The 16,892-nt window shown below is 43.5% G+C and overlaps 1 protein-coding gene across 11 annotated transcripts in view; it reads left to right on the top strand.

The window, feature by feature from the left end:
* Positions 1-16,892, top strand: part of FAM13A (family with sequence similarity 13 member A) — a 132,045-nt gene that overhangs the window by 55,354 nt on the left and 59,799 nt on the right. The window contains exon 1 of one of the 11 annotated variants that reach the window (XM_035326306.1): positions 12,007-12,174. The exons of the other annotated variants lie outside the window; for them this stretch is intronic. Within the exon in view, the coding sequence (XP_035182197.1) occupies positions 12,137-12,174 (38 nt within the window). The 5' untranslated portion in view covers positions 12,007-12,136. Of the gene's footprint in view, positions 1-12,006; positions 12,175-16,892 lie in introns of those variants that run through there. 11 annotated transcript variants of the gene reach the window in all.

Here is a 16,892-nt window from a genome sequence, read left to right as displayed (position 1 = left end):
GTCTTGGTGCTGTTTTCGAGGAGGATCCTTCTGTAGGAGGGCACCCTGCTGTTTGCCCTGTTGTTAGGCTCTGTGCACGTTCCTTAGGTGGAATTATTGATCTAAGGAGTGCTACCAGGTACCTTTCCCTGTTGGCAGGAATAGGGGTGTGGATGGCAGACAAACTTTGTGAAAAACATTGTGCAGATTTTGAGAGCAGAAGCATTAGAGCAAAACCCGTCATCATTCAGCAAGCAATCTGACTTCTGCAGTACCTCCTTGCCATCTCTTCGTGTGCCAAAGATCATAAATTCCTGTTTGTGACTGCAGTCACAGCTGCAATGAGATTTGTCGGCACAGATACCCCGTGTTGGCTTTCTAACACGTGCAAGTTCTCAAAGAGATTTGTTTACATCAACCTTTTGTTCACAAAGATCCTTACATTCAGGCTGTAGTGATCACATGCTGTAATGGTCTCCTTGAAATAAAGTGTGGGTTTATGTACCCTCCTCTTAACAACAGTGCATGTTCTAGCCCTTAATTGCTGAGGTATGAAAACACATGTAGTTGTACACTGAGAAGGTTGTGCTTACTATAAACACTTTCCCTGTTTGTTGGCTTTCCTTTTAGCAGCTGCGGTTTAAAACCAAGGCAAGCCAAAACCTACCATTATTCTCTGGCATGTGATAAGAACTTGGGTTCCTGTTGTTGCCAGAACAAATTAAGCAGGGGGGCTTGTGTTGTTTGCTTAGCTGACTATTTCTGTTTTTGCTTGTTTTGTTGTGTGTGGTTTTCTTGTTTTGTTTTGTTTTTGAAGCCTGTCACGGCAGTACATTCAGTCCCCATCCAAAGTAATAATTTGCCTTATCACTCAGGAGTCTTGCTGCCAGGTTTACATAAGGGATCGCAGCCAAACAGCAGACGGGGCTGCCTCATGAAAGGCCTGGATTCTTCGAGAAAAACGCTCAGGAAAGGAACAGAGGTCTAGAGAGAATTTGGTGAGGCAGTGGTGATGGCGGTTACCTTCTGCATCGTTCAGCAGCAGCCTCTGGTGGGCCATGCTCTGAGCCCTCGGAGGGGACTTCTTTATCTATGGTATTTTTGCGGTTTGTCCCTTTCTCTCTTTAGGTTGTGTTGAGTTAGTTTTTCCAAGCTGACTCATTTCACATTAAAAGCACATTTGTCTCCACCCTCCTATGCAATCAATTCCCTTCTTTCTTGCATCATGAGATGCTGGCACTAGGAACTGCATTACAGAATGAGTTGTTAAGAAAAGCTTTCATTTTTATTTTTTTTTAACGACAGCCACAAAGATGTGATTTATGTTTCTCTCCAAGCTAGGTGACTGTGAATGGTGAGTCAGGGTGTGGTCTCAGCCCTTCCTTAGTTCTCTGTCCCTAACTCAGATGTAATGACAGTCACAGTAACATGTAATTATGTAGATTTTTCCCATGCAAGTCACCTGGGTGGATTTCAGTTTATTTTTTCAAACATTTGCCCTCTCTCATCCACCCTGCACTGGTTACTGCTTAGATTAGGTTTTGTCCATTAGGCTATTCTAACCTTCCTATTTACTTTGTTATCTTATTTCTGCCTCTCTGTACAAGATTTACCTGGTGACAAATTATGGCTTGTGGGATGGAGAGCATTTTGCATCTGATCCCCTGACCTGTACCACAGAAGTGGAGGTTCATCTTAGAAGCAGCAAGAATCATAAGCCAAACAAAGGTCTGACCCTCGTTATCTGTAAAAAAACAGCTCGTTAATGCCATTAGATGTATAGGGAAAGAGAAGTTCTCCTCTCAGTCCATAAGTCAAGGGTATTAGCTTTTCCTGTTTCCTGGAACAGCACCCAGCAGCCTTACAGAAGAGTAGGGGACTACAGTAAGTCCATGGTAATTGAGTAATAACCTGAATCATATCCAAGCAAAAAACTGGCTCCCTTCATGTATCTCAGGCATTACCCTCTCACCTAGAAGGGTTATTTATTTTGTCTTGTTCATTTCTTTCTTACCTGCTTTAGCTGTGAGGAGAAAGTCCCCTCATCTCATGAGGCTGGTGGCATCCTGGTACCTGGTAAAATTTTTTGCTGTGGGATATAAGGTACAAATATTTGTGGAAATTTTGAAGTTCTTTTCAAACAAAAAGATTGGTGGTCTCTTATGGGAGAACACATCGTAGATCATAATGAATTTAAGCCAGATTTGAAATTGTTTTGTTTTTAATATTTGTGTTTTTAAAAACCAAAACACCCATCACTACTTCTCTTACTGGCATCTAGGGAAGATGTAAAACCTCTGTGCTGTGGCTTTACCTATTTGTACTCCAGTGAGTGAGTAGTTCCCTTTCCTCTAGCTTCTTTAGCTTGTCTCCTGATGTGTGTAGCACATTGTTTAGCTAAGGAAGATCACCACAGTGTGCCTTGTTTCCAGTAGCTTTGCAGAGCAAGCAGTTTTCAGCCACCTGAAGCTGTGAGGTGCTCCTTCCTGTGCTGCTTCCCAGAGGGGACCTCAGCCTGCTTCCTGCAAGCAGTCTGCAGGAGGATCAGCGTACAGAGGTCAGTGAGTTCTCAACCAGGCTTGTTTGGTGTTGCAATTTCCCGGTTCAGCTGAAAGAATTGTGTGTTTGGACGTTGTATTCAGCACGTTGGCAGTACTGACTGATGGACTTTGGCTGTGATTTCCCATGACACCCATGTGTATTTTTAAACAAAGTATTAAACAAAGTTGTCAGCTGTCTGTCTCTTAAGAAAAGGCTGTTGGTGGCAGGGCAGGGTTGTCACTCAGCGCTCTTGTCACTTTGCCTATATCTGTCTCTGAGCAGTTTCAGTGTTTTAAAACCCACCATGGTCAGTCATGAAAATCATGAGATTTTCTCTTATGTTATCTTTTTTGAGGAATGGGATTCCTGACTGACTGCTTATCTACAAATTACACTTTCTCTTATTGACTCAGTGCCTTCCTCCTGTCCTGAAAACATTGCATTTAGGAGGTGCGAAGATAGTTCTGTTTCTGCACCAAAGTTTTCCTTGTCATTCTGCACATTCTGGAAGCAGTGTGTTTGCACTAGGGATAACTACAAAGAGAGGTCACTGGGTAATTGCGAAGAAATTACTAAAGGCTGCTTGGATGTTGATGACTTCCACTCATTAAGACTTTGACAAGACTGACTTAAACACAGTGAAACAATTACTCTGTTGGGAGCAAAGCTAACCGTGCACCATATTTTATAAAATTTATATATGCTTCCTTAAAAACAAAACAAAAACCCCTCCTGGAAGTGTTAAATTTGAATAAATAAATAAATAAATAAATAAGTGCCCACCATTCTGTGAAGGCCTCTGAGCAGTAAAGAGATTAAAGGAAGTTTCCTCTAAACCCTTGTTAGCTTTCACTTGATTAATTCATTCGGGTAGGAAAAAGTAGATTTTTTTTCCTGGCCTCTGAATTTGGGTTGGGCAATTGTAAACTTTTAGCCTTTCTCTTGTCATTCTGGATATTCCTGATAACTAAACATAGGCTTACAGTGATTTTTCTTTTTCCTTTGTCATTCACTTGTGTCACTTTTAACACTGTTCAGACTGGCCTGCAGCAGAATAGGAGCAAGTTTGCACAGCTTGGACATGTATGGAATGGTTAGACTCAAAGCTGATGATGCAAATGAGGGGTACAATACTGAGCTGCACTTGTGGTAACATTGCTTGAGCCCAGCACCATTGTATTTGGCTGCACATAAGCAATAATTAATGTTTCTTGATGTACACACATCTGAGTATGGAAAAATCCCCAGGACTGGCCTGAGAGGGCTATTCTCCAGGCAAATGCAGTCAGGTTGTTATAGATCTAGTCAAATTTGTCCTTTGGCCAGGACCTCCCTTGCTTCCGTAGTAGATGCGTCTTCCAGCTCAAGACAGAGAGATCAAGTTATTCTCACCCAGCTCACTCTTCTCTTAGAGCCTCTGTCAAAGTCAGTTTGTCCCGCCAAGCCTGAGCGCAGTCATCTTTTTCCATCATCTGTTTTCAGAGCCAGAAGGGCTCATGGGGCACTCTTGCAAAACGATGATTCCTTTCTGTTATGTCATTAGCTGAAGAAGAGGAGCTATTTCTAGAGGGTTTTCCTAGAGGGTAACTCTGCCAGACTGCCTTCCTTGCCAACAAGAAAGGCAGCTTACCTTGAAGTGAAGTAAAAAGCCACATTCACCAAATACGAATCGTGAGGCCTGTTCCTCTGTTTGTTCAGACTCAGCAGCCTTTCTCCTTCTCTCCAACATCATCCCAGCTGTTTTTTTGTCCCAGATCTTATGTTAAGCATCTGACAAGAAAGCAACAGCCCCTTTGAGAAATGAAGGGGACTTGTTCCCCAACAACCATGTGATTGCAGGGTAACTGAACCCCAATAAGAAGACACAATTCATTAAATTATCAGAGCTTTGGAAGAAGCCCGCTTTGAAAATAACATGATATAAGAAAAACAACATTGTTTTCTTGCCATGCCATGCTCTGGCACTTAAACTAACAGGTGCAAGCAAAGAACCTAGTGACCTGCTGCTGCACAGCACACAGGGTAAGGCCTGTTCCCACAGCAGATATCCGGCACAGCCATTCATTACTTGATGCGTTCACTGAAAACATTTTAAGAACCTACTCCTAATCCTCCCGCTACTCCAGGAGGGAAGCCAAGAAGTAATTTCTGGGCTATCCCATGGGGTGAGAGTCTTTGGAACAAGTAAAAGCGGCTGACGTAGGGTGTGGCAGAGCTTGCAAAGGAAACCACTGCTTATGGAGAGATGCCACAGCAGCTTGGAGTGTCCTGCTCTGTGCAAAATGTACTTGCCATGCTTATTTGTTGGCTGAGATGAGAAACTCCAAGAACCTGAAGCTCTGAAAAACTTTTAAGTTCATGTTTACTTGCCTCTTGTCCCAGCAGGTTTAAGGAACAATTCTGGAATATATTTCCTCCTTAACAGATTTTAACTAGCTTTGTTTAAAAGGCAATTTGGCCTCCAAGTTGCAGTAAGAAAGAGTGCAAATGTTGGTTGATGAGAAGCTCATCGTGAGCCAGCAATGTGTGCTTGCAACCCAGAAAGCCAACAGTACCCTGGGCTGCATCAAAGGAATCATGGCCACGAGGGCGAGGGAGGGGATTCTCCCCCTCTGCTCTGCTCTCGTGAGAGCCCACCTGAAGTACTGTGTTCAGCTCTGGGGCCCCCAGCACAAGAAGGACATGGAATGAGTCCAGAGGAGGGCCACAAGGATGAACACCTCTTCTATGAAGAAAGGCTGAGGGAGTTGGGGTTGTTCAGCCTGGAGAAGAGCAGGCTCCTGGGAGACCTTACAGAGGCCTTCCAGTACCTAAAGGGGGCCTACAGGAAAGCTGGGGAGGGACTCTTTGTCAGGGGTGGAGTGATAGGACAAGGGGGAATGGCTTTAAACTGAAAAGGTTTGGATTTAGATTAGATATAAGGAAGCAATCCTTTACTCTGAGGGTGGTGAGGCACGGGAACGGGTTTTCCAGAGAGGTTGTGGATGCCCTATTCCTAGAAGTGTTTAAGGCCAGGATAGATGATCTTCAATGTCCCTTCCAAACCAAACCATTCTATGATTCTGTGGTTCTAAAAAAAAAGCAGTATATTCACCATGGGTATGCCAACAAAACTTGTGTTGTTATTTTGGTGCGGAAAAAAAAAAAAAAAGGATGAAATTAATTCAATTGAGAGCACTGTGCTTCTCCTTTGGACAAGAGAAAAATGAGGAAATCACTTAGGAAAATGTGTAAGATAATTTTGCTAATTATATCTGAGCAATTTGTCTAAGGTTTGACGTTATTCAACAGAAGCAACTGTAAAAAAAATATAAGCAGGTTAAAAATTCACCATTGTCTTTGATGATTTGTGTCAGTAGTTAGTTATCTTCACCATTTTAAAATACCTCATTTCTAGTTTTACTTTGTCTATCTTCAGCTTCCATTGGATCTTGTTCACCTTTTGCGTGCTAGTTCAAATATTAATGTTTCACACACATAAATAGCTTGTTTTCTTTGAAAAACACTGAATGTGTTTGGCTTTAGTTCTTGCATTCTCTTCGTGGGTTTTCTCTGAGCACTCTGAGTGATAGAGATGAATTATACCAATTAGCATACCCCTGCATTGCTAAAAACACAGTAGTCACAGTACGGGTATGGAGGTGCCACCTTTGCATCCTTTCCTCCTGTTCCTTCCCTCCTCAGAATTAAAAGCAGCTTTTCATTACAGCTTTCCCAAGGAGACAATTTTATGGTAGTAGGCATTTGAGCTTGTGAAAACTTTGTACTTTATGACTCCGCTTTTTTGTTGTTCATTTCCTTACTACAACAAGTTCAGCACATGACTTCCTAATGTATATGCTCTGTACTTACTATTTAATATCTTTGATAGAAATTGTGGACTTTTTTGAAGTTTTATTTTCATAATAAATTTGTGAAATGGGTAATTTGGACTCTTTAGGAGAGGAGTTCTGTAACAAAGGGCCGAACTATCACACTTCATTATTAATTGTACATATAGAGTCCTATGTTGTATGGAAAAATTTAGCCAGAGTGATGAGAACTAAGGCAATTTCCTTTAACTTTGACAACAGACAAAAAATATCTGCTATATTCCCATTATTTTCTCATCCCTTATAAATTGTGTCTAACTGTCTGCAATCTGTTGCTGATGTTGAGCTCCCTTAACAGACTAAAGAGCCCAAAGGAGGATCCAGAGAAACCACAATATCAATTGTTTATATATTAAAACGTGCCAGAATGATCTCATAATCGGTAGTACGTGTCCCGTTTGAAGAGAATTAATGGTAGCAGAATCTGCTCATTGATACAGTTTTAGGGTCAAAAGATACCATAATAAGGGTCAAAAGATACCATAATAAAAATCTAGCATCATTTCCTGCAGAACCACAGTTCACTATGAATTAATTGCTACCCCAATTCAATTGCTGTGGTTGCAATGCAAAACATTTCTTTTAGCCTTTCTTTGTCTATTCTTGATTCTAAAATTTCTGTTGGTAAAGAATTCACCATTGTCTTTGATAAATTGTGTCAGTAGTTAGTTATCCTCAGTGTTTAAAAATGTCTCATTTCTAGTCATAATTTGTCTATCCTTGACTTCCAGCCACTGGATCTCATTCAACTTCTGAGTGCTGGTTCAATTAACATTTCCTGCCTGCATGCATAGACTGACTGATTTGAAAAGTACTAAATGTGCGGTCTTTAGTTTTTGCATTCCTTTCCTGGGTCGTCTCTGAGCACTCTTCAGTTTTTCACAACTTGCTTGAGAATGGGAATTCCTGAGCTGACCAGTCTTCTGCAGCAGCCACACCCGTAGCAAATACAGGAATCATCATCCACCTTTTCCACACACCATCCATGTTGATACATCCATGGATGATGATAATTTCATTAGCCTCGTGTTCACTCAGAGCTTGTATGGAGGTGCTGCTCTAGCATGACATTGCATCCCCCAGTAGAACCTGCAGATAATGTTGGGTGTTCCTAGTCCCAGGTTTGACTCATATACTGAAGTTTGTAATGCTTGCTTGCACACAGCATGCAAACAGAGGCACCAGGACTATTTTATGTTTCCATTCAGATCACTGATAAAATTATTAAGCAACACAGGGCTGAGTACCAGCCTTGGAAATCCAGTTAGTACTCGCACTTTCTGAGGATTCCCCGTTTGCTAAATAACATTTTTGACATATTAGATACTTTTTATTCCCATTTCTGTTCTGTTTTTCCAGTATATGCTCTTTTGAAGAGAGTCTATTTAACGATCTGTCTGCTTTGTTTGGACATGAAGAGCTACAGTTCCCAAATATGGTTTCTATTTACTTGTGTCCTGCTTATTCCATGTGTGCACACAAATCTTCTGGCCTGCAGGAAGTTTTCCAGGGTATTTTTCATTTGCAATTGCTGTTGTTTATATGCACAGATAGTCTTAAGAGAAAAATGTGTGTATAAATGCAGTAAGTGTACATAAATAATGGCATTTTAAAATTTGTATTGGTGGTGTTTTGAAAAGTACATTCTTTAATTTACAGCCAGATTAAGATGTGCTTATATCTTTGCTTTGCATTTCATGTTTCTGCCAGGGTGAAATTATTGCATAGATTAGTAAATACTGTGGTAATACACTGATGGCATTGAGCAGATCTCCATCATCTTAAATATCTTAAGATTTTATCAGACCAGAAAAATCTTTTTTTTTTTTTTTTTTTTTAAATAGTATCTAATTTGTGTTTGACAGTGCAGTGAGGCAAAGGATAACTGCTTCTCAGGAGGCAGACTCAGCAACATCCTCATAAAATCTATTAACTAGATCAGTTGTATCCCCTATTTTATGCTGCTGTGCTGGCCACAGGTCATCTTGTTGCTTTATGCACTGAGAAAATTACTTGTTGTGCAGCTAAGTATGGAAAGGAAAGAAAGAGGAGAAAGCATGTCCATAATGATGATTGACAGGACACTTCCCTTCCAAATGTAGATTCATTCATCGATGGCAGAGGAGAAAAGTGATTATTCATATTTAGTTCCAGACAGTGTCTTTTTTTTTAAATTCCTTGAATCTCAGTAATAAATTTGCAAATCAAATACTGTGAACCCAGGTGGTGCCTTGCCCAGGTGCTGAAGTGTAGTGGCATGTCTTGGTATTTTAAGGGGTTTCGTCACTTTCATTTCTTATGTTTTCCTGAAATATTCGCAATATACTAGAGAGCACAGAGCCAGTGGAGAGGATGCTGTGCCTGTGCTGAGAGGACTTTTTTCCCCATGGTTACCGTATTTTATGGAGCGTGCCCTTCTTTAGTAGGGTGAGGACTGGATAGCTGGGAATGTTTGCTTCTTTTCATTTTTAAACATTTAGTGATATGTTGTTGGGATGAGTCTGGGTTTAAAAGTCTCCAGTGAGGATGGAGGGAGAAGCGTATGTGGGTGTATTCTCTACATGTTTGTTTTGTGGCTCCATAAATAGCCACTGCAGTGCATTGTTGCTGCCAACAAATGAGTTTGGCCTTTCTGAGCAAGCAATAGGCATGTAAGAATAGTATAAAACCTGCAGAGGAGGTTTTATTTCCCATGTTTAACATGGGAGAGCAGATTCAATAGGTACAACCAAATCCAAAACAAAATGTTGCGTAATCCCTGGTTTCGTATGTGATAATCCAGTTTGAATTCAGTTAGGCAGGGTGTAAGAGGGCAGGTGTAAGATTAGAAATCTTTACCTCTGTCAAATAGCAAGTTGGCTTTAACATAAAAACATCCGTGAGAAGGAAGTGGAATTGTTTGGAGATAAGACTTTAGTATTCTGGCAGCTTTTGTCTGCCTAATGTGTACCGCAAATACATTGCTCTTGGTACGCACGGACAGGGCAGACGATGAATTAAGGAGTTCTGTGCTGGTTTAGCAAAGTGACAGATTCAAAGGGCCTATTGCAATAATAGACACCGAAGCAAGGTGACGTGCGCCTTCAGGCCATCTCCTGCTGTGTGAGTAGCAGGTAGCACTGCTCTCACGGGTGATTGGCCTCTGTGCCCCAAAGTACTTTTTAAATTTTCGCTCCCTTTGATGCTTCCCCATGTCAGAACCTTTCATTGCAATATCTGCAGCTATTCTGGAAATAATTTAAACGTTAGGAAACCAGCAGTGCTTGCAAAAGTCCATCGCTGGTCTCCTTGTTCTTCGTGGGCATTGAAGTTGCATGCCAGTGGGTGTGCAGGGAAAGATGAGCTAGGATACCTCTTCTTTGTCATGATGCTTTTGGCAATATTAAAGGTGCAGATGAGGAAGGAGAGGAGAAAACCGACAGCCCATCCAGGGGATTCCAAAAGCAGAGAACAGAAACAGGAGATGGGTCTGAAGAGCTTGATGGCACAGCATTTAGCGTTCTCCCAGGGCATCTGGTTGAAGTGCCAGCAATTGACCTTCTCAATGATGCTAATTCATGAATTAATCTTTCTGGTTATGGCAGTGTCTCTTTTTGTTAGTGAATTTTTTGTTGTGAACGTTAGGACGTTCCAGCTCATTTATACAGGCAAGTCACAGGAAGGTTGCAACAACATAGCTGCGATATAAGCTTCAAGCGCAACAGCTATTAAGAGTTCTTCCACTTCGTTTTATTCAGCAAGTTGCTCTGGAGAACCAGGACTCCATCCCCACGCAGACAGGCAATTCATTAAATGGGGAAAAAAAAATTTTTTTAATTGGCAGCCTGATGACAACATTCAGCTTTCAGAAGTGTAATAAGCTATGTGTTAAAAAAGGACTGACCAGGAAGGGACAAATTCATTTACAGTCAAATTGTGAAACAATACAAGGTGCTTTTGTTTCGTGCTGCAGCAGTTTGTGTACCAGAGTAAAATCTTTCTTGCACGATTTTCGTTGCTTAAGAGCGCAGATATAGCACATTTAACAGGAAGTCATCAAGATACTCATTTAATTGACACAGATAAGAGCAGGCCGGATCCGTGATGGCAGAGTGCTTTATCAGCACTGCTGACTTGCCTAAAAAGGGGCCCTGTGCTGTGCCTGGCGTGACTGCGGCACAGCCAAACAGGCTTGTGCTGAGGCAATGGGCAGAAGCATTACTAACGCACTTCTTCCAGCGAGCCTGCTGACAGGAGCAAATATTAAACAGTTCAGCATACTGAAGCAGAGCCACTTCTCAATTGACCTCTCTGTTTCTACTCCATGCCAGTGCTTTCCGAGGCTGCAGCTGCCCACTGCTTTTGTGTTTAAAGTACAGAATGCTCCTGCCTCCTGCCGAGAAGGGTCAACATCTTTTAGGCATCCCTGCAAAATGTCTGATATCCTCCTGCTAACCCTTGAGTGTCTGCTGTTTCTCCAGAAAGCTGACATGGAGCTCACACATAGTTCATATTACCTACATCTCTATGGAAGTCATAAACATACAGATACTTAGATCTTGCCACAGTTTTCACCCAAACCAGTGCCAGTCTTCCCTGGCCTAGGGTTGAAGGTGAGTGTGCCTTTAATACTGGCTTGAATTTTAGAAGATTGGCATGTATCGCTCGGTGGGAATTAGCCATTAGGTTTTTACTGCCTAAAATGTTGAAAGGCTCCATTCTCTTATGCCCCTTCATCAGTTTGAGATTCTCCCTTCTTCCACCCCACAATGGTAATGTTGTTCACAACTAGGGCAGCAGCAGAATTGTGTGCCTGATGCTGGAGGACATTGATGATTCCTTAGATGTTCTGGGCAGATGAAGTGTGGAGGTTAAAGATAATAAAACTTCAGTTACGAGTCTTCAGCATCCGTAACAAGTTTCAGTGCAAGACTTTCTTACAGATTTCATACTGTGTGTTTTCCAAGACTGCTGCGTTTTGAAAAAAAACATAAAGTGGCACACCATTGTGTAGTGTTCTTTTGTTACCACAGTTCCCATCCCAAATCTCTAAAATGGTCTGACTGATTGAATGAGAACAGTATTTGGTCAGGAGTCACAGGTACAGAGAGAGTAGTTCTTGAGTAGTTCTTGCACATTGAAAACAACTTGACACCGTAACACTTTTTTTTTGATTAATGCGTGTATGGTTTTGTTTTCCTTTGCACTTATTCTGTACGGATAAAATCTGCAAGGGGGGCACGGGCACGGCAGACCACGGCGGCGTTTGCTGGTTTCTTTCCGCCCTTTGGACAGCAGGGCATAACCCACGCTGCCAGATACACCCTTCTGGAGCAGCGTGAGCAGCTTACCCCCCTCGGGGATAAGGTGTTTGTGTCGCGGCGAACTTCTGGCGCCCGGCACACCGTTCGTTCCCCGGGGAAGGGGCCTGCACCCAGGGCCGCCCCGCCGGCAGCCCTCCCTCCCTCCGCAGCCGCAATGCGGAGCGGCCCGGCCCTGAGGCTCGGGGGTCGCCGCTCCGCTTCGCCTTCCCTTCCCGGAGCCGTACCTGCCCCGGGGGCAGGGCTGGCGAGCCGGCCTCCCTCGGCTCCTCGGCAGCGGGGCGGGTCGCCGTGAGCGCCAAGCCGCGGCCCCTCGCTCCTCCCCGGGGCCGGGCCGCGCCGCCGGCTCCCCGAGGCGAGGCGAGGCGCTGCGGGCGGGCAGAGCACAGCACAGCACAGCACAGCAGCGCAGAGCACAGCACAGCAGCAGGGCGCGGCGGCCCCATGGCCAGCATGGCCTGCGAAGTCATGCCTCTGCAGAGGTACGTGGCCGCCTGGGGCGGGCTTGCGCTCCCCGGCAGCGCGGGGCTCCGCGGGGCTCCCATCCCCGCGGCGGAGGAGCCGGGCTCGGGGCCGGCCGCGCCCGGGGGGCTCGGTCCTTGAACGGGGCGCAGGCGGGTGGCCGTGCGGAGGCGGGGGTCGGGGCGATGCCCGGGTGTCCGCTGCGTGCCTGCGAGGTCTGCCCTTGCCTGGAAAGCGCGGCGGGGAGGTTGAGTTTCCAGAAGCGGGGGCTGTTTTGTTTCCGCGGTGCCGAGACACGCCTCTCTTCAGCACCAGCTGCGAGCGCGTACCTGTGCTGGCATGTGCCCGTGCCACAGCATCGCGCCTGGAAAAGGCACTGCACAAACCCACCGCGGGGGTGCACGTACGCAGTCCTTTTACCGAGTCATTAATTCATATATATATTTTCTGTTGCGCTTTCAGTTGTCAAAATAACGCATGCCTCCTTACCCTTATTGCATTGGAGCGAATACTGATCTTTATGTAACCCACAAAACAACAAATAACTTCGCGTGCCTGTTCAGCACCACGGCCGTGCTACTTCAGCAGAACCGTGAAGTTGCTGTTTACTCGGACGCCATAAAACAATAGCTGAAATTGCTGTCCAAACTGTTCCTGTCGTGATGTAGCACGGTGCCCTCCGCAGAGGGATGCGGAGGAGGTCTGTTTTGCGGTAATGCAGTTGCAAGGTTCCATGTTGATGACTGCAGAGAAACAGAAATACGGTCTGAATGTCTTAAAGAAGTAGTCATAGCGCATCGTTTCTATTTGAAGGAACAGTCTCACATAGTATTTTTAACCTTTTTGTGTTCCGGAGGATCTGACTGTCACAGCCAAAGTCAGAACTAGTGGTTGTTACGGTGCTCCTGGCTACACGTATTCGCCCCAGGGGAAGATAGGTTTCACGGGGTGGCCTTAACTAGACCCCTTGTTGGTTTTTTTTGGTTGAAAAGATTAACTATCAATCAGTTAGAAATGCACTCTGTACTTTGAAGATTCTTCTTAAAACTCTCATTAAGCCTAGAGCAAGGTACAGTATTGTTTAATTTTGCAGTTAAAAATATTTACAAATTTCTGTATTCTTTGCTCTTTGATTTAAGTATATACACACCGTACATGTAGCAGCTCGTTTCCTGTGGAGGTAGGGGCAGGTAAACACAGACTCCCAAATCCCTTTACAGTATTCTCCAGGTTGCACCTATTCTCCCCGTTTGAACATTGTCTCCTCCATTCTTAGTGCGTATTTCTTACTGTTGAGGAGGGTCTGGCTGGCTTTATGGATTTCCTTCTGCTTCAGGAAAGGTGATCTGTGCCAAAGGTTGTGGTTCCCTTGAGGCAGACAGGATACTGCTGCTATTCCAGCTGAGGGTGTTGGCAGCTGGCGGTGTTGCCTGGGTCTAAGCAGACAGCCTCCAGGTGCCGCTGCTTAGGACACGTTCCCAAGCTGTAAGCATCCATCCAGCCCTTTCCAGAAAGTGAATGTGCTGTCAGCAGTAATCGCACGTGGTTCCCTTTGTGGGTCAGCTCCCTGCTGTTGGTGCCCTCTGGGCACCGTGCTCTCAGCTACGAGCTGGCCGTGCTGTGCCTGCCACGGGAACCCTCGTGCTGAAGTGCTGTGACCGCATCTCTGCATGGTTGGTGTGTGAAGGTTGGGGAAGGTGGGACTGCTGCTGTTTAAGAAGCTGCGATGATAAAATACTATTTGTCATGAGAACAGCCAAGTATTATATCCACCATGGATCTATAAGATATAAGCCCGTCTTCAAAAAAGTCATGTAGTGGGCTTGCACAGAGCCGTATGTACTACAGTGTCGTTTTATTCTATATATAGATGTCTGTGGAATGGCACACGAAGGGATATGGTGGCCCGCTGCAAGGGAGTGACAATAGGGACTTCAGGGTTATGTTTCATTGCATGGGAAGAGACAGAAGGCCAAGTGTGTTGATCCCTGTGCTGCACGATGTGCTACATTGCCCAAAGGGTACTAGTAAATGGCACGCTGGTTGCAGTCGTGATTTTCCAACAACCTATCCGCCAGTGATTTTCTCTTTTATTACTAATGGGTTAATCCGTTTTCTGAATGGCATGAGCTTAGTGTAATAACATAGATTCCTAGTTAGAGCATTACTAATACTACTCAGGTATGTTTGAATTCATTTCCTCTAGCTCAGTGTGCTGAACATTTAACAAAAGTCGTGTGAAGCTGAAACCTGTGTCCGCCTTCGCCAACTGCAGCTGTCAGTTTCTGTAGGAGATAAGAAATCCAAGTACACACTTAGGCCTTGGTTGTGATCAGTGGCCTCCGTTGCTTTGCACTTTGCTGAAACAAATCAACGATGAGCAAAAAAGAAGCCATCACAAATATTTTTAGATGCATATCTGATGGAGCAGTCACGCTCCCTTCTATTTCCAATCTGTACAGCAGCAGTTGTCTGCACGGACTGTCTCGCTTGCAGCCACATTGGGTTTGTTTAATTTACATTGCTAGCTTGTTTCCTTGGAGTCTTTCACAAATACTGAATATTTTAGCCATGTTTCTGTTCCACTGCATCTTCTTCCTTCCTTTTTTTTTTTTTTTTAATGGCAGCCTTGTTCTCCTTAACAGCTTAGTGAGTGCTTCTGTGTGTAAAGTTGTACTGTAAATAAGTCCGATCCTTTGGACTTTGTTATCACTTTCCATCCAAGGTAGCTCGAGTGTTTCACAAACACAAATAAAGTATGTTCTGGAACATCCCCCTCTGGGGGTAGGGAAGATTTATCAGGTGTGTTTGTTTTTTGTTTGCCTGTTTTTTGTCACTGGTCAGGAATTAAGAGAAATTGAAACCTGTGGTTCTTGTCTTCCTGAATTCATAGTCATAGCCTATCACAAAATGTTATGTAACTTTTTGGCTTGCGTTTGATCTGTTGAGTGCTCTGTCTTCTCACAGCTTTGACTCTGATGCATGTAGAAGCATGTGGAAGTTTTCCTGGGTACCACAAAGTGGGCAGTAGAGGGGCCTCTGACTGAGAAAGGAAACTGACGTGGACGTTTTCTTTGGTGTTTCGCGGTGTCTACCTGATTAAGCAAGAAAATGAGAATGTTTATTGAAAAACTGGGCTCCTAGATAACTTTATTTGAAGCCTGCAAGCTCTTAACAAACAGAAATTGCAGGTTACCTGGTAACAGTCCTTTAGGATTATAATGCAACAGGTATGCGTGCATTATGCAACTTCACCCTGTTACATTCTGTGAAAAGGTGAGACTTGGGCTGGTACATGTCTTCTGCCTCTTTCTGACCCATTTTCTAGTTTTATCCTAGTAAGGACTGTTGCCAAGCCACAACTAGAAGAAAAGACACTGCCCTGTCTTTCATTATAAGCCCCAACTAGTTTAAGAAGTAAAACAACAAAAGCAAGCTGTTTAACATTGACGTCATTTTATAAAAAGATAAACATATTTGCAATCCAGGAGGATAGCAAGTAGAAAATAATTATACAAAATTAAACTGTTGAGGGTTCTCTTGGATTCAGATGTGTGAATATAAATATAAATGTAAAGTCAGCCTCTTGCTTGCTTGCTTGGCATTTATCAGCTAGAAGTTTGGCCCATTGAATCTTACCATGGGGTAGCCTGTACTTCCCTGATGTTTCTTCGAAGTGGGAGGACGTATGTAAAATGTCTTTAGCGTATCTTTTTTTTTCAGTTCAGGCTTTTTGCCCTAGTCTTGCTGCCCCCTCACATACAGACTGCACAGAGTTATGCCTGTGGATAATGCGGTGTGTTCCCAGCGCGTATGGCTGTACTGAATGTTAGCTTTTCTTAGAATTACAAGGCGTGGGTACTCACGCTTTAACCTTTGCTGTGGCAAACAGAATAACAAATAGTACTCGCTCCTCAGACGTGTGACAGTGCTCCTTCATATTCACCTCCCTTTATCCATGTAAAATAGTAATATTGACATTGTGACCGCCAGTTAAAACAGGACACAGAAGCCCATGCTTTTTGGAAGATTAGGAGGGAACTCTCTCACAGAGAGGTCACTTTCTGCTGCCCTGAAGTCACATTGCTACACACTATGATCTCTCAGGCTCAAGACAAAACTCAGTTGAGAGACCTCTAGGAAAAACATTGATTAAAGAAATGTGGGAAGGACAGAAGGATCCTTTGGAGATTCGTATTAAAATCAATACCAATCCACCCTCATGTGAGTTTTTCAAGATGTTTTGCAGTGTATGCAAGTTCAGAATAAATATACTGGTTTATAAGTCTAATATGTGACATTTGACTCATTTAATGAGTAGCTTAAGCAGGTACTTAAGCACGAGTGTAATTTTATTCCCTGTTTTAAAACATGAATGGGCGTAAATGTAACTGTTGGAGATAAATATCAGAAAACACACTTTTTTTTGACCATAAAAGTTGCTCTGTAGGTAAAATGAAAATGTTTTCATGGAAATAACTCTCACAGAGAAATGGCTATTAAAATTATGTAAACGTTTCATAGTGCTACCCAACAGTTCCTATATAGTGCATTCCTCTTTCTCTGATTAAGGGCATAGAGCAAGGGGGGCATTGCTCAACAGCTGATGGTAAGTGCTGCTTTTAATGATGACCGCTGTATCACCACAGTGTTACTGTGTTAGATTAAATTTATGGTTACTCTTTCATTAAGGACAATATTATTTCTTCTTTTGCCTGACGTACCTCAACGCTTGCTT

Source organism: Oxyura jamaicensis, chromosome 4 (assembly GCF_011077185.1).
Source record: "Oxyura jamaicensis isolate SHBP4307 breed ruddy duck chromosome 4, BPBGC_Ojam_1.0, whole genome shotgun sequence".
NCBI lineage: Eukaryota > Metazoa > Chordata > Aves > Anseriformes > Anatidae > Oxyura > Oxyura jamaicensis.
Note: the sequence above shows the minus strand (reverse complement) of the source record. Positions and strands in the feature narration are given on the sequence as shown.